This window comes from Triplophysa rosa, linkage group LG17 (genome assembly GCF_024868665.1).
Source record: "Triplophysa rosa linkage group LG17, Trosa_1v2, whole genome shotgun sequence".
Taxonomy (NCBI): domain Eukaryota; kingdom Metazoa; phylum Chordata; class Actinopteri; order Cypriniformes; family Nemacheilidae; genus Triplophysa; species Triplophysa rosa.
Window position 1 is genome coordinate 12074459 of NC_079906.1, and position 20313 is coordinate 12094771.

The 20313-nt window shown below is 37.9% G+C and overlaps 1 protein-coding gene across 4 annotated transcripts in view; it reads right to left on the reverse strand.

Annotated features, from left to right (window-relative positions):
• Window positions 1-17853, reverse strand: part of grid2 (glutamate receptor, ionotropic, delta 2) — a 357135-nt gene extending 339282 nt beyond the window's left edge. For 3 of the 4 annotated variants that reach the window (XR_008964686.1, XR_008964685.1, XM_057357002.1), the window contains exon 1: window positions 17113-17853. Coding sequence is in view for 2 of the 4 variants with exons in the window: in XM_057357002.1 (XP_057212985.1) it covers window positions 17113-17200 (88 nt within the window). In the remaining 2 variants the exon portion in view is untranslated. The remainder of the gene's footprint in view (window positions 1-17112) is intronic. The other variant, XM_057357001.1, reaches the window with a different exon arrangement.
• Between the last annotated feature and the right edge of the window lie 2460 nt (window positions 17854-20313).

Genomic DNA, 20313 nt, shown 5'->3' on the forward strand with positions numbered 1-20313 from the left:
AGAAGATATGGGAGAATTGGTCATACAGATGAGGGATAAATCAAGATTTTAGCCTGAAGACCACAGCAGATCGTGTAACATGACAGGGGCGTTTGTTCAGAGGAGCTTGGAACTACCTACTGTAGTGGTACCACCTCAAAATAAATAAATATAATAAGAACATTAATTTAATTTATGATATAAAAATAAATCGGATATAAAATAAATAACAGATCTGAGAGTTTTACTTCACTCTAAAAAAAAACGTGGTTCTTGGCTCCAGTGTGTATTTTTCTGGAGGGTCTAATGACAGAAATATAATATACATAACTATGTCTTCAGAGGTGTATAAAGACCTTACACAATGAAGCGTTATGTTTTTTTTACCTTAGAATGAGCTATTTCTATCGACATACACCGCGGGTCCCCTTGCATGGAATTCACCATGTTGTTTCTACAGTAGCCCTACACGGACAAACTGCTCTACAGATTTCCATGGCTTTATATTACAATTGACTCAAAATTTCTTTCAATAAGGCACACATGGCACTTTGCTGCTAGGCATGGATTATATAACATATATCAACATACCTCTGAAATAAACCACTCTACGCAATCACATTCCTCCCATCTCAGCCTATAAAACATTTACATAAACATAGTGTATTTCTTCTAACACATACTGCTCAATATGCACTGCCGTCTTGGGAGGAAGTCAAGAATATCCACTGTGCTTCTGTTATTTTGAAATTGCCTTTTATGATGTTGTGGCAGGCACTGAATCTCCTTTATATGTTTTCTATAAGGTATGGAAATGAAGGCGGAAGACAGTCGGACGGCGCTACCATGTCTTAAGGCATTCTCAGTCATGGCACAACGATTTCACACCTGTCACTTACACCGGCAAGACCCCCAGGTCTTCATTTGAGGAAGCTCTTCAAAGGGACTCCCTCTGCTCTTCTCCTAGCAGGTTATGCTCAACACGTGGCACATTCATTTCACCCACCGTGTGATTTTTATTCAGCGCTACCCCGAGAAACGCGGATACTCGCATGTACGAAGATCTCAGCAATATGAGATGTACTGATTACGTTTAGCATTTCAAGTGCTTGGCTTCTACATGAATATTAATTCAATCTGAAAACATGTCGAACATACAGTATTATATCTTGACCTTCATCTTCTCTCCAAGAGAATCCCAGGAGCGAAAAATAAGCCAGTTCTCTGAAACACGAGAGCAATTAAAGAGTACGCCCCACAAATTAAAATTCCACTGTGACAGACCAATAAGGGACTGCTGTAAAGTCAAACATTTATGATATTAGATTTACAGCACCGCTGCAGATAATTGCCATTTTACACATGCAGTAAATAAAGAACTGAATACAAGCGTCAACGTCCTTGACTACAGTTCTGACCACCACTATAAAAACTGTAATTACACATAAATACAATTATAATATTTCTTCTGAAAAACAGATCACAAAAATAAAGAAACAACAAAAAAATGTATTATGAAAACCATTCTCTTTCATCTATGAACGCGTCTGAATCCTTCATTTTAGAAACGTGATGGCATTTAAACAGTTGTGATTTTCAATAACATCAAGGTCATGCTCCAAAGCAATTCCTTCATAAAAGATCTTCCGCCGGCTGGGGAGTCATGCTGAAGGACGCCATAAGTGGAATATTTTTCAAACAAAACTGCATTTGCATCACAAAAGCTGAGGATCTCAACACTGTCCTCCTTTCTGGTGAGTAAGAAAGTAAAAAAAATCATTTCCCCGTGGCTGGTGATGTGACTGCGCTCAGTCAATGCAGCGCCACATAAACGTTTCATTCACATCAGCATTGCTCATGCCGCAACGACGTCCTTGCATTTCTCTGATCAGAACAGAATTCAATACACATTTCCACGGAGTATTCCAGACGCAAATAACAATCTCTAAAGAGAAGATGGAAAAGAGAGATAGAGGGGGAATGACACATGTGGGAGGGTTGAATGGAGCAATGTGCGCACATGCATGTGTAGGCAGTTGTGAGATTAAATATTAAGTACTACATATCATTCTTAAATTACTCTCATAATGCAAATCCATCACGCATAAATAAATGCCAAATATATTACTTTGTATTTGAACTAAGCTGAACGTCACGAAACGCTCTCTGGATCAATAGAGTAATCTGCTCTCTTTTTTTCCAACGCCAAGACTTTAATCAAATGAAGCAGGACTAGACTGGCACGGCGCTGGTGTAAATCTACCATCCTGATGTAGCCTTGCTGTAGGGTGCCAGTGAGCGACAGAGAGCGTGGAAGGGGTCACATCTCTGCGGCGTTTCAGGTGAATCAAAGTACACGAGGCCGAGAGAGCCGAACCTGGGCTTCGTCCAAGCGTTGTTTCTGACTGAATCGGCTCAACTTGACATGCACATATGCTAACATCTTATAGACTTTATCCAATGATGCAGCAACAGCTCAACTGTCCATGCAAAACGTTGTATCTTATTCTCTTCCTCTCCAAAGGTTCAATGTGTAATTTTTTGGAGGTTCTATTGACTATGTCTTCAGAGGTGTATAAAGACCTTACATAATGAAGCGTTATGTTTTTACTACCTTAGAATGAGCTATTTCTATCTACATACACCGCAAGTCCCCTTACATGGAATTCACAATGTTGTTTCTACAGTAGCCCTAAATGGACAAACTGCTCTACAGAGCGTGTTTCGTAAATATAGCCTACGTCTCCTTCGACAAAGAAGCGAAAATGTGACGACATCTTAATTCTCTATCAGCCTGTAAGTCTGTAAAGGATACATTACTCGCTATTGTGATTTCTGCATGTGACAAATCTTTATGTTTTTTGATTTGTGTCAAGCTGGTTTTGTAACATAAAACCAACAAAAATATATTAAAAGTCTCTATGGTTATAAACCATAATATATTTTCTTCACAAGAATTGCCTACCCTTCACAAAAGCCAAAAGACTTTTCTTTGTTCTCAAATCCCATCAGTCATTCAGTGCTATGCCTTCTAGTCATTTAGATGAGCGAAAAATTGCATTTGATTGTAAACAAATAAACTGTGATGGAAAGACCCGCATCTCAAGCCAGTTACTGATGTCACTAATCTGTCGCAGAGAATGTTAAGCTTTCATCTGCAACACATTCATAATGTTTTTCTGCGAATGCGAGATAAACATCATCATATGATGGGAAAAACAGACGTGAATTTTACTTTTTGACAGCAAAGGGACCAGATTTCACAAACTTGAAGTAGTAAACTCACTTCTAACCAGAGTTCACTTCTTATCGACATCCAAAGGTTTTGACAGGTTACTTCAGTTTCATATGCACCCACTCATTATTTGTCAAGAAGTTGTAAAATACATGAGCATTGGTTTTTTTTTGCAAGACCATTTCTGTTGGAGTGACAAGCTGATGTTAAAAAACACGTTTCCATGCCAAGATTCTCTTGATTATGAATATATTTCTCTAAACAAAGGCTTACTATTTGTGGCTCAATGTCACACGAGTTGTTCTTGTAACAATAAAAAAAGATTATTATTTGGTCTGGAGTTAAAGGGATAGTTCACCGAAAAAAGAAAATTCTGTCATCATTTACGAACCCTCTTGTTTGACTTTCATTCTTCTGCAGAACATAAAAGAAGTAATTTGACAAATGTTGGTAACCAAGGAATGGCGTTACCCATTGGGTTTGTGTCTATACAATATGTAATAGGGTGCCACTGTTGTTCGGTTACCAACAATCTTCAAAATATCTTCTGTGTTCTGGGGAAGAAAGAACGTCATACAGATTTGAAAGGTTTGTGTAAAAAAGTAAGTGATGACAGAATATTTTTGGGGGGTGAACAATCCTTTTAACAATAATTTCATATCTCTTACTTCTACATCTATAATTCTAAAGATTTCTGGTGACTGAAATTTTCCACTTAAATTCACTAATGTCTACAAAAAAACATTATATATTAAAGTATATTTTCTTTGCTTTGGGCAAACACATAAACATGGATGGTTTGGTCCGTTATATGGGTCATTGGTGCTATTCAACAATCTAAAGGTCACAACACGAAAGCAAATCTTGAAGCAAATTTCCGAAGCATTCAGACCACATAAACTCCACCAAAGCAGATAGAAAAACGCCACACGCTACAGTAGATGCAGTTTCTCTCTGGTGGTTTCTCTTGGCAATCTCATCAAATGACATCTCATTAATCCGTGTTCTGCTTACTGTAGATCGTCACCTCAGTAGGGAAAAAGATAAACAAAGCAGTCCCACATTACACGTCGTGCGAGGCCGGGTTAGACCATTAGTGCCCGTCATCCCTCAGATACCACAGGCGATGTCATAATTAAATCAGTCTGTTTGCTTTTCCTCTGTGCTCCATCAGAACGTATTGTTTTCATATTTTTTGAAATGTGTCTCGGAGCCGGGCTGTGCTAAAGCTGCCCGTTTGGCATTTCTGAAATTGATTCGGGGAGAAAAACAAATGGCTCGACTTGTGTTTACTTTCTCGCTTATTCCATTTATCAAACTCTGCCATTGTCCTACTGATTAACTTTGTTCTGTGAAGGAAGGATAAAGCACTTCTTCATACTCACAGGAGACAGTAATTGGATAGTAAACACTGACTTTATTCCATTACTTTTTTCTTAAAAGTGAGAAGCGGAAAACAAGAGTGAAATAGCGATTAGTCAAAGTGTAGATTACGTGGAAGACCTGCAACTTGCGACTTTTGTTTGAAGCAGTCATTTTAGTCATTTTTAGTTGTCATTCTTAAGACTATGTAACTAAAAAGAATTTTACAGCTGAATTTTGAGGTTGAGAATAACTGATACAGTATGTGCAGTATGAACAAAACTAGGCTCGACAACTAGCCGACTGTTACATCATATATACGTATGGCATGAGGTACATGCCTCAGCGAGTTATTCTGTCCTGTCAATCATTAATGTTAAGGCTGTCAACTTCTCTCAAGGTGAGAAATTGCAGAAAATAGAGCTATTGTGCAGTCAGAGAGTAGGACGAAAGTCCTGTTAGGTGTTAAAAGAAGGAAAAACACTTGAACTGGAAAGACCTGAGAGAATGAGAGCAGTTCTCTAAAACCTTTGGATAAATGTTAATTGTTAAAGTTGCGATACGAAGTCTTTATATTTGCTATCATTATCTGTTGCTATGTTAAAGGCATTACTTCACTTTTGTAGGTGAGAAAGAGACCTTCAAACACGTTTATCTGCTCGTTTCTGTTATAGTGAGAAAAGGACAATTGGAGAGCAATATCTGTTTGAAAATACAGTTGTTAATCCCAAACACAGATTGTGTGAACACTGTGAAAAGTAAATATGTATAGCGGACGGCAAGGTTGTTATAGTTTCGTAAAACTAAAACTATAAAACATTTTTGTTTATTGAAATCGAATAAAATATTGGCCCAAATATAAAAAATAAATAGAATAAATAAATAAAAATGTAACTAAAATGATAAAAAAATAAAATAAGCTAATTCACAATATGAATAAAATTACAATAAAACTGAACAAAGAACTACAATAACTCTGGTTGTCAGTCTAATCTTTTAAAAATAGCTTTTGCTTGTGTAATCTAAATTGATTAATAAATAATACTTTTCTTAACAGTTAATTCACATTAATCAGATTGTTTAGTTCATTCTTATTTTTGTATAAGAATAATTCTTATTCAATTTTGTGACAAAGCTCCATGCGTAAAGGAATCTGCTTATCTATATCAGAAACAGGATAGAAAGGTTTATACTCCACCTGCCAATGTTCAGGGTGCAGAATATTTTTTTGGCTTTAATATTTACTGAAATTCTCATTTCTACAGGAATACATACAAATATAAATACAAATACAAAATACAAATCGTAATAATTTATTCTTAATATACAACCGTTAAGCAAAGGTTATTTGCAACAGCATTATCTTTCTTATGTGAGAACATTACAGCGTGCCTTTGATAATTAAGACTTGTTACAAATCACGAAGGTTAATGACTATTCTACAGACACCTTTGAAAGTAGTTGGAAAATTATTGCCTTGACTATGCTTTATTTACATGGCCAACAAGCGCACTTCTTTCTCGATGCTGGAGAAAGAAATATAATAACTAATGCTGTGCTTGCAAACAAAGCATACGCACAATAATTTTTACTAGTGCACCCCTATAAAATGTGCTATTCACGGTGTTCTCTCTTCATCTCATTTTATTACACACAAAGACCAATGCACACAAACACTATATGAAAATCAATCAGCCTGCTGTAAGCTCTGCATAATATCAAAGTGCACAGCAGCCCATCACAGCGAGAAAAATGACAAGCGACTGACTGAAGCATCTCTTGTGACACATTTTCCTCTGGAGATCACTGAATTTGACAGTATCAACATCAATGGGAGTCAGTCATTTTAATTGCATTTTGATTTGTGTGATGGCGTGTGTCCAGCAAAAGAGCACTACATAATGCTGGAAGAACTGATTATTTCTTAGTTTGATTTGCTGCTGTAAGTTAACTACAGAAGCTCTGTGAATTAAAGGCACAGTTCACATAAAAATAAAAATTCTGTTCTGTTTTTTCACCCTCATGCTGTTGAAAACCTTTGTATGACTCTTTGTTCTGTGGAACACAAAAGAAGATATTTTGAGAAATGTCTCAGTGGTTTTGTGTCCATACAATGGAAGTCAATGGTGCCCAATGTTGTTTGGTTACCAATGTTCATCAAAATACTGTATCTTCTTTTGTGTTTTGCAGAAGATAGTCATGCAGATTTTGAATGCCTTTAAATGGCTTTAAATTCTCATTAAAATCAACAGGTATATGCCATGAACTCCCATTAAAGGCCATTAAAAGACTAGATGTCAACAGTACTCTACGAACCACATGTCCAAAGAATCATTAGTACATATAGTTGACATGACATAACAATGTGATATTTTAATATGTGATACTGATATTGTAATCTTCAACTCAACGAATCTCTACCCCTTAGATGCAGAAATACATTAAAATGCCAATACATATGATAGGAATAGCAGACTGAGAAGATGCGATTCTTCTCACACACTTCTGGAAAGTTTGCAATATTAAATATCATTTTTCCATATAAATATTACATCCACTCACACAGCGTTGAAATGTAATATGGAAGAGCACTGGAATTTTACGTTCTGATGTAAAAAGCTATGTAAAGTTTCTCAATGCGCTTTCTCCAGCATCCAATTATCAGTGGAAAGACGAGTGGTCAGAGAGCATGTCGGGGGTGGGGTCTTAAGAATTATTCAGATGAAAAAAGGTCCATTTCCAGACTTTGCATCAGCCCATGGGTTTCCTGTTTATTCAGATCCGTTTAACAGAGTAGCTAAACACTGCAATCAATACAAATGAAGTCATATCCGAATTTCTATTGGCTTCCTATTCCACGTGGTACCGAGGAAAGGGTGAGACCGATAACTTAGCAATAAAGAAGAACCTGGCGGTGTATTTTGAGACAAGGAAGTGCCCGTATTAGATTCCTCTAAAGCAATTTTAACGTCTGTGATCCAACTCTCTCAGGGGAGTCCAGACCACATCAGTATCTCCCAGCGGGACACAAAAGCACAAGTAGCGCAATTTGAACTGACCAAAGGAAACGAGGGATAAACTGACCAACGAAAATGTCACAGCTTTGGAAAGGGCAACAAGTGCTAACAGCGACGGGCTCAGATTTGTTTTATTCCATATGGAAATTCTATTACACCCCCCATGCACCATCCAAATATACTTGCCAAAATATTGTATAATTTCTGGTTGTAGCTGTTATTAAAAGAATAGCTTGGAATAGATTCAAAGAACAGCTTTTACATAATCATCCGCATAGTGATTATAGTGCACAATATCAGTGACGGAGATTCCTGCTATAATTTCAGGTGCCCAGAATCATTTTCCGCCTTCGGGCACTGTAACTATAGCATACAGGTCTAATAAACCCAGTTTAATCACCCAGCTTCTTATGATAATGCACTGCTTTTTTTTAACATGAGAAGGCGCGTATACTGAGCTTTGTGTGAAGGCCGATATCCGATAACAAGAAAGGCAATTTCCCTGTCAGACGACATGAATGTGAGCAGAATGGGGGAACTTAAAAAATGAGAGGCGGGTAGATGGTCGCTCGACATTGTGGCAAATTGCACGGCGGACTGGCTTGGTGACAGAATGACAGGCTATTGCCAGCGGATCAAACAATCCACAAAGCGCTGCTAATTTCACTCGAAGACACAAACACTGTGTCCCCGCTCGTCCATTTTTGGGCTCTCTCTCTCCTCGTGGTTCCTCTTCTATTAGGCTGGTCGACCCGGCTCTCAAATCGCCACTATAATAGCTCTGGTTTCGTGCCGCGAGCCAATTATCAGACAATAACACGACAGGGAAAAAAGTTTATGGACGTGAACTCTGTAGGAACGTTTTTTTTTATGTACTTTAAAAATGATTTAATTTTGAGCACAGGGAAAAAAAATGTCTTGTTGCAAAATGTTTAGTGACTATCCAGTATGTCAGTATGTGTGATTTATATATTAAGTGTTTTTGGGTCATTTACGGCCATATGGTGTCGTTCAAGAGCGATGCTTTGCATGTGTGAATTACCCGGCAGTGCATAGCCACAACACAACTGCTCATGCCGACTAAGAAAAATGTTCACTGATGTTGCGTTCACGAACAGGGTAAAGGTCTTGGAAGAATGACATAAGTTAAAATGCATAGAGATCAAGGTCCATCCTCTCAGTTATAACTCACGTTATAAAGGGAACCAGAGGTAAATATAGAGGATATCAAAGCTTGATGGCCTGACTGGGCAGTCACACGATATTAAACTGCAAATTAGTATGAAGCTCAAGGCTTCCAGAGGATGAGATGGGTGTGATGGAGTAGGTCAAAGGAGCCGTTTGGAGCTGTGAAACTGGGACGGGATCAAGGGTTAAAGAGAAGATCTTCTATGGGGGGCGTTTGGAAATGGCTGAGATGTGAGAGGTAATGAAAGCAGGTGGGGAACTAGCTGAGAATCAGTGATGCTAACACAGTGTGAGATAGCTGTATGCTACAGTGATTCGCTTACTAAAAGCACTTTTATTTTGAAGTGATGGACCAGTGTTTGGAATATCTTTTTCAGCAAATCAACTATGAACACATGACAAATTTTACATTACCAATTACACTTGAGCCTGGCTAGTAATATACAGTACAGTTTTGCCATTATTTGAATTTCTACATGTATTGTGACAATTCCAGGGCAGCGTCAGTTGAGTTTTAATAGAAAGAACTCTCAGGAATGACAAACTCAACCAACACCAACGTCAAAGACTGAGAGAAGGCAAAGATGCATCCAAGTTGTGAAAAAAACAGGCGTGTTCCATGAAATATTTATTTTTAAAGTTATCCTAAAATACGTGTAAAAACATTAGTATTGTGTTGTTTAAACATGTATTTGATCTTGACTTCTTTTTTGTAATATTGACCAATTTGTCATTTTTCTTCACAAATTCAAATAAAAAACATTTGCAAATAGGGAGCAATGTTCTCAGATCAAAACAAAATGATAATTTCACATACACATACCTACAGTATAAACACATACCTATGAATAGATATGATATAAATGTAAAAATTTGTGTCTTTTTTTTCATTTATTTTTTTAGAGCTGTCAAACGATTAATCGCATCTAGAATAACAGTTTGTGTTTACATAATATATGTATGTGTATATGTCTGTGTACTGTGCATTATAATTTTGTATTTATAAACACACTCACATACATGCATATGTTTAAGAGAAATATAAAAAATATAATACTATAATATCATAATAATATAATATAAATAAATAACAATGTAAATGATTGGTTAATATAATTAAATACCCTTAGACATGTATGTACTTATACATACAAAATGAATATGCACAGTACACAGACATTTATTATGTAGACACATAATTTTATTCTGGATGAAATTAATCATGATTAATCATTTGATGGCCCTAGGTTTTTATAATATATGTTTATAAGGTGCCCCACCATGGATTTTTTTTTTTTTAATTATTCCTCCACCCCTGTGTAACATAGATACTTTTATAATGTACAATTTTCTACAGTATATTACTAATGGCTCCATTGTTAGCTAAATGTGTCATTATGCGTCATTCAACACTGAAGTAAAGTTTCATTCTGGTCATACACTATAATCATAATCAAATGTACCTCCATTAGTATGTAATACAAAACTTTTCTTTCATTTTACACTATTAAAGAGCTGTGAGAAAGGGGGGGGGCAAATATGTATTTGTATAAATATGTTTTGGATGCTTGCATATGGCTTTTTATATTATGCCATCATTGCTCACTGGCACAGTTGGTTGTTCTTGAGCCAATCACTTACTTTGTAAACTGGAACAATACAAAAAAATATGTTTTGCTAAGGGCAAACTAGTCTATTATCCAAACGCTGCCCTTTGAAAATAGCCAAGTTCTCAGCAAAAGCAACTCTGATAAGTTGCCAGTGACAACGTTTGAGTGACAGCCCTAAATTCAATCCAGCTTTTAGTAGTGCCAGACGGCCATGCCTCCAACACGCCACAGAGAAATCATGTTTGCACCTTACATATGAAAAGTTTTTAAACGATTAAATGATATTGAATGAAATTGAAGATGAACAACTGAATAACACAAGCAAACATGTTTTCTCCTCTCTCCTGCACTAAAGGGTGGGTTTATCCTCTTTTCATGGTGCATTAAATTGAAATGGAGGTTGTCCCAAGAGCAACATTACGAACCAACAAAAGTGCAGAATCTCCAAGAGCCGAAGATCAGTGTTTCGCTCTGCCCTTCGCTGGCTGGCTTCCAAGCACAGAAGCCGATGCAGTCTTGCCTATTGGAACAAAGCCCTATTATCCACCAGCAGTGTCTAGAAGCAACATCCAACTGATTTCCATTTTCACAGCATGAATGTACAGAGGTTTCACAGCTTTTAATACTACAGAGGCACACAAACAACTACATTTTTAAACAACTCCATTTTATGCCGTTTTCCTTGTTTTACAATACGTCTTGTTTTTCATTTCCTGTTTGCTCCAGATAAACACATCTGATTTAATACATTACAGACAAAATTCCATCCTCGAAACTAAATTGCATCTTTCTTATTTGCCCCAACCTTGACACAATTACCTTGGAGCAGCTAAGTTTTTCGACAAAAACGCCACATTTGTTGTGTGTGTATTGTTAGGTTTTCTTCAGACTTATTGACCTACTGTAAGTAGAGGCTTCTAAAATAATGAGACATGAGTCTGCAGTGACATAAGCAGGAAATTGACTTTTAGTAAGAACAAATGCAGACGCTTCGGTTCAGGGTCAGAAAAAAATCAGAGGAATTAGTGAGACCAAACAACAATATCCACACGATTAAGAGCAGGCTTCTTCTAAAGAGGATTTAAAGATTTACTTTTTAAGATTTACATGACTTATGCAAATTCCTTATTCAATTACTCTGTTCTAAACATAAGGATTGCTGCACAATTCATACTTTGTTTTCAAATGCTCAAAAATATCTATATGTATTATGTGGAACGGTAAGAACATAGAATATTTTGTACAATTGAGAAGACACAACTTTCACTCGAACATATGAAGGGGAGCATCCAATAGGAACATCCCAAGGATCTAAATATCCTACATGTCTCCTAAATAAAAGTAAAATAGAGCAAATTGAGAGTTTGCTCTCAAATTGAGTTTTATGAACAGGCCCGGTAGGCTGGCTGGACTGGTGGGGGGATTAGATATTCTGGTGGGCGGATTAGATATTCTGGTGGGCAAGAATTTTTCTATTAATATAGTCATAATTCATTGCATAGTTTTTCACATTTTCTGTGATTAAATTGACAGATCATTACTTAATAGATCATACAACGAGAAAGTATTTCATGTTTTCTTATCAATTGCCAGCTGGACATTTTTGAAGGGGCCAAATGAAAATTCCCCCAATTCCTCTTCACTCCTCTAGACCCGACCCTGCCTGAGAAAAGACTCCCGTAATCTCACAAATCACTCAGATTTGCAATCAAAAATTCAAATTAACCCATTAAATATTTCTGAATGATCTGAGATCTGAAATACTGTAGTAACGTTCATTTTACAGCTTTATACTCTACAAAATAGTCCCCTTTGTAGTCACATTTTAAAGAATTTTAAAAGGAAAAAATTCTCTAGGATCAGATGAAAGGCATGTAAACAGTACATTGCATGTAAAAAAAAGAAAAATATGTTCTCTGCAGTAAATACTGAGACAAAAGGCTTTCTGCAGATGATTCACTCCACAAGCCTTTGACACAGCTGCAATTCACAGATCAACCTCTCTACTGCCTCCTACAGGAGAGCGCCTGTAACCGTGCTAAAGAATGCATCCCTCAAAGTTCTCATGTGCTATACAAGCACATCAGAGCAGAAAAACATTGAAGAGGACCAAATAAGCAGGTACGAAATAAGATGGTAGGAAAAAGATACACAGACAGAGAGAGAGAAGTCAAAGAAGAGGCCCAAGGCTCCTTCTGTAAGAGCGAGAGAGATCAGAGACATAACTTCTCAAAGGGGACTCGCTCCTTTAAGAGCAGAGCTTGAAAGGTGGCTACACAGAGCATTACAGTAAGCTATGACTACTTGTTTATAGCGAGATTGATGTCTGACTGATTCTAGTTTCTATACGAACCTTGCGTCTTTCCTGGAGTATCGACGTTTGTTAGTCAGGAACCACCCATACTTTTGTGTTCGGCTGACATTAATACAATAAAAGTGTTGCATTTGAATGGGAATATAAAGGATGATAGAGTAGCAGTTGGAGAATCAAAACACTTTTACAGAGCATGTATTGTAATTGCCTCTCTGTAACAAAGCATAATGCCTTTAGAAAGGCTTGATTGACATGTTCAGTGTAGCACTGCGTTTCAGTTCACTGGGAGCCTGTTTACTAAACACACAGAAAATTACTCTGAGTGCGTTGAGGCGTGTTCAAAGAGACGACAGAAATCCAAAGACAAATGCTTTTGTTTAGAGGTTGTCTTTTATGCAGTCGCGGAAAAAATAAAGAGACCATTACAAAATCAGTTTTTCTGATTAAAATGTAATATTTATAGGTATATGTTTGGATAAAATGATAAAATTATTTTTGTTTCATTTAGTGAACTAGTCACAATATTTCTACCAAATTTCAAATAAAAATATTGTTTCTATTTGCAGAAAATGAGAACTGGAGAAACAGGTCAAAATAACAGAAAAGATGCTCTTTATTTTTTCAGACCTCAGATGCTGCAAAGAAAGCAAGTTCATATTCACTTATAAGCAATACAACAGTAACATCTGTACATGTATTTAGGAAAAGTAAAAAAAATTATGGCATGCGTCTTGTCGTGCTGTCAATCTTTCACATTCTTTATGTCACTCCTGAGGTTTGACTTTGTTGTAATTCAACAGACACTGCACTAGAATGGCCGCAATACATCAAATGCTTATTAAATAAAAATTTTCTCTTAATTTTTTCTTATCAAGGTCTTAGTTTACCAAGGTCTTACAGTACAAGGCACGAGAACAGGCTTTAAAATCCAAAATTAAAGCATAATTCAGATAATATGGTCTTGGAAGATTTTGATCAAATATATTAGAGCTCAAATAGAAATATGTGACTTTCTAACACAGACTTTGATGTATCTTGGCAAATCTGAGCAATCTGTAGCACAGCTAAAGCACCTATGAAGAGACTCATGTGAGATTACTAGGGTCTCAGAAGCAAAAGCGAATATCATTTTTGTTCTCTATTGTATGTCTTAATTGTCTACAAGAACAAAATCATTGTTAAAAAAGAAGTTCAGTCTTTTGTTTTGTCATAGACAAATTAACCGTGGTTTGTTTAACCTTTTTAAGCCGCTGGTTTTAAACAGCGTACTCTCTGGAATGTAATGCACGAGTTACCCTGAGACTGCAGGTCTGGTGGGAGCAAACAGACTTCGGTTTTAGTCATTTCTGAAAATAACTGAACTCTGTGTGTACAGGATTAAGCACCCGGAAAATGAGTGACAGCCATATTTACCTGCAGTGTGTACATTATTAGAGGTTAAACATTCAGTATAATAAAACTGAACGCTGCTGGTTCTTATAGAATACAGTATGACAGGGTTATTCTCATGGGTTCTGTCAGGAAGAACATGAATACTGTTTTCATTACATTTTTGTACGACATTCTATTTTTTATGACATACATATTTCATGCAGATCTTTCAAAAACACCATAATTCTGCAGGACTATGAGGGAGATATTGAAGCCGCAGCAATATCATTTTACAGGTGTCAAGGAAACCCAAAGTGTGAAGCATAGAGTAGTGATTTAGATTAGAATCGTAAAGGATCGGGACAAATTCCAGAGTAAATGGCACCACAAGAGGACAACTTTTATTTTGTCACCCCTTTGCGGGCCTTTCAGCATAATCACTCCTTTCACCAACTAAATTACTCAAGGCATTCAATGTTGCACAATGCACAGGTTAATCTGTCAAACATTAGTAGTAATTTTTTTGCATCTTTGCAAAAGCCTTCCATCTCTCGAGTTTCAACTTTTCATTATCTGTTACAACACCTGAGCAGGCACAATACAGCTATCCAATCAAAACAAAAACACATCTCAACGAACGCTTGTAATTACAAGACCTTACACGCACAGCTACTCATTACCTGCGCTTCTTTACTGTGGGACTAGAAAGAAGGACAGAGAGAGATTAAGCAACGTGATGAAAGATAGTCTCCAGGCTTCCACATCTCATTATCATCATGTTCTTAGGATGGAGATGCAGTTATGTCCAAAAATAGAAACTGCAATGGCACTACCCATCTGGCCCACCTACCAAGCACTGCTCAGGATTACAATCTACAATTTCCTTTGGCTTTGGAGTTTCACGTGTAACCGACCATGACTGCGCAGTGAAAAGGGATAATGATTTGATTCCCGTCCGCCTGCTTTGATTTCTTTCTCCGTGTCTTCTTACTGTGTGCAGTTGCACAAGAATTATTGTCATGCGTGCAATATTACAAGAATGTTTCAGGCTAAGTGTTGTGAGATCCCCTCAGAGCCACTGATATGCTCTCAACATGTCAAATCTTTCTGTGAAAGAAGGGCGATTCACGGTTTAAACTGTCACAGACAAAAATCTATACACGCTCAACATCGATTGCTAACACAAGGTGGCTGAGTGGACTTCATTTAATTGAAACAGCTACTGTATTTCATTAAAGATTCATGCTGTGCTCTGAAACCAATAGACAGCTGAAAATGTTCATCTGAGTTTTAAATGTTGCCAAAACGCTTGGTTGGAGGAGCAAAGAGCAAACATAGAGCAAAAGTTTTGGCAGAGAATCATAGGTGGAAATAGTAATTAGGTGGAATTTGTAATAGTTTTGTGAACACAATTTAGCAAAACGGTTAGCAATAATGACCCAATCATGAATCTCTATACTGGAACCAACTTCAAAGCTTACACTAAATATTCTGTTGGCACTCTTTGTTGGTACTGAAGGGTGCCGAGGAGGGTGCCAACGGAGCACCCACATAATGCTGCAAACTCCAGGCTTTCCACAGGCATAAATCACTGTGACTTTCTGAATGGACTCCTAACGGAGCTGCAGCATTGCGATGCAGAGCACGGCGCGCGAGACACTTCTCTCGGTGTGCAAATCATTAAAGTCGCCTGCAATCAAGAGAAGCGCGTGCAATAAAACGCCTTCATCAGTGGTCTCCAGCGGAAAACCTTGTAGTTTTCGCTCCCGTGTGACGTCACTTTTCAATGGCAATAAAATATTAGGAGGGATTAATGACAGTCAAAACTGTCTGAGCGTTAGGATGCAGAGAAGGTCTGGCGTCTGTGAAACACGTTTTGGCAAAGAGATAATGCACACATACTTATTCTGATTTTCATTTTAATAATTGTTAAAGACTATATTTAGCTAATATAGCATAGGCCTATAACAGTTTAGATTTTTTGATAAAGCCCAAATGTATGATAATATGAAATAGACGTTACTAATGCATCAAAAAAAAGTTAAAACATGAATGTTTTGTTAATAAAATAGTTGGTGCATTCATCAAGTGGCGCGACAGATTTGTGCCAGCACAGCCAATACCAACACTCTCTGTTTTTAAATTCACATCAGCCATTTCCTTTTTATTTGTCATATCAGACTTTTTTTTACATTTTTCGAGGTTTTAATTATGCCAGGTAAAACGCGTGACTTATCTCACCAACTTTTATCCATTCGCCACTTCGTCAAACACATGCGGCATATCGCATATTTATTTGTTTAGAGCATCAATCACGCCTTAATTCAATTAAACGCGCATGCTCTCGCGCCAGATTCATTCCTGCCAAATCCCCAGCACACTGGCCTCCACCTCCACACCGTGGCCCTTTGGAGGAACCCTCTCTTTTTTACAGCACTGATTTAAGACCTCTTGGACCTTATCCGATCTCGCGCGACACTGCCAATCCTCGTACCATCGCTGAAACATGCACGCGCATATGCCTCATCCATCCTTCCACTCGAACGTTCGCGCTTCCCTTTCAGTCGATTTACAGAGTATCACAAACACTGTTAATCTTGGCTAATACAAGTTTCTGCGTGACTAGACTATGTGGCAATTTGGCAACGCAGTGGCATGCTTACAATGCGGCGTCGTGAGGAATCGTTTTTACTCAAACCACCTGTTCTCAGCCACGGTATGCATAATGGACGCATTGATGGGAACAGATGGAGATATTCATCTCATTCCCTAACCTGATATTATGGACACAATCGCGTTCAAAGTAAAAAGGGGTGTTTCATTTTCATGCACACATAAAGTCAGTTATAACGCAAAACTCGATTCATTTCTGACGGACATGTATTTGATCTCCCGTTTCACGACCACTTAAAAGCACCACATTTTCTATATTTTCATGGAATGCAAGTATGGTTTTTGGTCGTTGAAACAATTGAATTGAACATGATGTATGATGGGATATATAGAGAAACCACTGTATTAGAGGTTTGAACTTACCGATGTGGATAATTGAATCGGGAAGCACTGGCTCCCACTCCAGACTCCAAAATGTGATCAGAAACAACACTGCCGGAAAAACTTTCATCTCTCCCTCTGTTAAAATCTATTCTCCGTATAGGTACAGAAAAAATGAAGATAGTTTTAAATCCCGTCCAGAGATGCTGGTTGTCCTCCTTTTAAACTGCTCGCTGTCGATGCTTTCATGCGTCTTGGATGCGCTTAAGACAAAATCTTCCCGTTTGGAGATTTCCAGCACGCGTTAAAACATCCTGATGCTCAAGGTCTCCAGGTATACGCACTCCAGCACATCCAGAAATTCACAAAAAACGAAGTTAAAATCTGTCTCATATAATGTATCGTTTTTTATTTTATTTTCCCGACCGGCCGAATTAATCGGGGTTCCGTGCGCTAATCACGACGCATCTCACAGCATCACACCAACGAATAAAATGAACATAACTTCCTTTTGCGTGGATGCAGAAAGCAACGGGTTCCAACTCGCAATCGCGGACGTCACTGCTATTTCAGCTGAAATACATCTGAAGTAGATTTTCCTCTCTGTGCCCTTATTCCGATGCAGTGCTGCAGAGAGACATGACTTTTCTGCGACACTGAATGAACGCCTGTATATGCGGATTCTCGAGCTGTGATGAGTGGGAGGAGGCCCCCGGGATAGATGCGACTACACGGGCAGCAGCATCAGTACCCGGCGCTGTCCAGAACTGAATTAACACGGAGGAGAGAGAGAGAGAGAGAGAGAGAGAGAGAGAGAGAGAGAGAGAGAGAGAGAAATGGATCCACAGAGTGGGCGGAGGTAGTTTCATGATAATGGAGAGGGCTTATCTGAGACTATGGCTCCTCCCTTGTCCGGCAACTGAAAGCATTTAGTCTAAAACAGAAAGATTCACAGCATTAGTATACTCTTAAGGTTCCTGAAAGGATCTTTGTTGGGCTGTATGGTTCAATAAAGAACCTGAACGGCACTTTATAGTGGAAATAGGTTCTAGACTTTAAAAAGGTGAGGACAAAATCATTCTTTCAGGACATTTTGATTGATCGGTTCTTTCGGGAAGCAAAATGGTCCTTCTAGCATCACTGCAAAGTCCCTTCTTAGAATAATTAAGCAATGTGCATTTACATTTCCTAAATGACTTACAAAACTGAATTTGCTATCAGACACAAAGTGGATCTGCACTCTGTTCCGTTTTATAGCACCATGTCATGGGCTGTCCATAGTTATTTGCAACTGCAGGCAGATAAAACAAAGTCCTTTATATGCACAGTTCTATTTGTACTTATACTGTACATGTCATATTAAATTCTCTTCTTTGTGGATCCATGACCTTCAGGTAATGTGACTGTTCTACCTCCAAGAGACGTCTATGAGATGTCAATTCAGCAGATAAAAGACAAAACAGACACACTCTGACATAAAAGTTATCTTTTAGTCAAGAGAACGACACCTCCTGAAATGTTCTTATATCAGATTACATTGAACGCTCTGCCACTTCTCTTAGCTGTCACGATTTCAGACCTATAAATCATACGTTTGTGCAGCTTGACTTTAATGACCTGTTTATCCATTCAATGACATTGTTGATTTTGGTGTCACCCCGGGAACCCAAAGGATTATGGGAGATAGAGATATGTAGCTGTTGTCTCTACATAGCTCAAATCCATAGAGAAAAGCAATGCCTCATTAAACACGGTGATTGGATCAGGCGTGAGACAAAAAGGGAGAGGCAGAATATCAATGTATCCCAGCAGAACACTATAGAGGTCAATAATACAGCAAGGCTTCGCTCTATAACAGAAGCCTAAAACAGATACCAAAGTAATTTGCCTAATGCACACTATATAGGGCCCCGTAGCTGTCCATTATGCATGTAAAGGCATGTGGAATTATACTTGATGGGCTTTAGTTCACCTTTGACTCCCTGTTGTCCTTTTATTTAGCTCCAGACATACATAAATATTGACAGGTCACTTAATGAGATGCCATATACAAAGTGTATAATGGGTCTGGTGTAAGGAAGTTGTCATGCATGCTGACACATGAAGTCTATACATTGCCAGTCCTCAGAGTTTAGAAAAATAATAAATACAATAAAAACATCCTCTCAAACTCACTTTCACTCAATATAAAACATGTCTCCTTTAATACAAAAAACCTGAGTAATCAATTTACATTTTCATAAACTTTCCGCTTTACGCAAACACACCGCCATTCAAAGCGCACCAACGCGGTGATTTCTGGAAATGAATTATTTATGAGCAAGAAAAACAGAATGATTATAGGTTTATCTCTGCACAATGTCATGCCCTAAGATTGACTCGCTGGAGTTGGGGTGGAGAGTTAGATAAGAAGCGCTTTAGAAGATGTTGTGGGGCTTGTTTTGGCACCAGCTGCTGTCCTGATATCCTCACCAAATATTTATAGGTCTCCCAACATCAGAGAATTCATTTTTAGATTTGTGAAGAGACCCAAAAGTTCCATTAATAAAAAATATCTTGTCACTTCAAAAAACATATTGCAAAGCTTTCGGGGTTTTCCAAAATAGATTTGTATTGGATCACGAGCGAATAGGTGGGAACTGTTTAAATGGCTGAGATGATTACATGTTTATGCTTATTTATTTTACTTACTTATTTAACTCATAGCAACTATCACCAAGTTTCAAAGTCGCTAAATTCACTTTGCCAAAAGATTATTCAAAATACACTTTAATATTTGAACTGAAACCCTGACAGAGCCGGCTAGCGCACGCAACGAATACTAATTTAGCGACAGATTATTGTAACATTAAAGCTGAGACCTTCGAGTTTGATAGACTGCATGCGAATCAGTTTCAAAAGCCCCTGTATCAATAAGAAGAGGGTGCACTTCAACTTCTATATGTTCCAGACTATGCATTATTTATAGCACCCCCTGCGAGCAATACCCCGCGAGCCGTCAGGCCACTTAACAGCGATCACGGCTCAAATAATAGCCAAGAAATGCAACTTTTTCCAGCGCTCTTGGCTGAAATTCGGGCCCATTACTAAATAGCATTAACTTCTCATAAATGGGGCGAAATAGCTTTGTGATTTGTGGTCGTTATGTGTAATTTGCTGGCGGGGCATAAAAGTTGGTGGATCAATTTTTAGCTATTCTCTCCCTCTAGAAAATGCGATTCCATTGACGAAATACGCATGCCA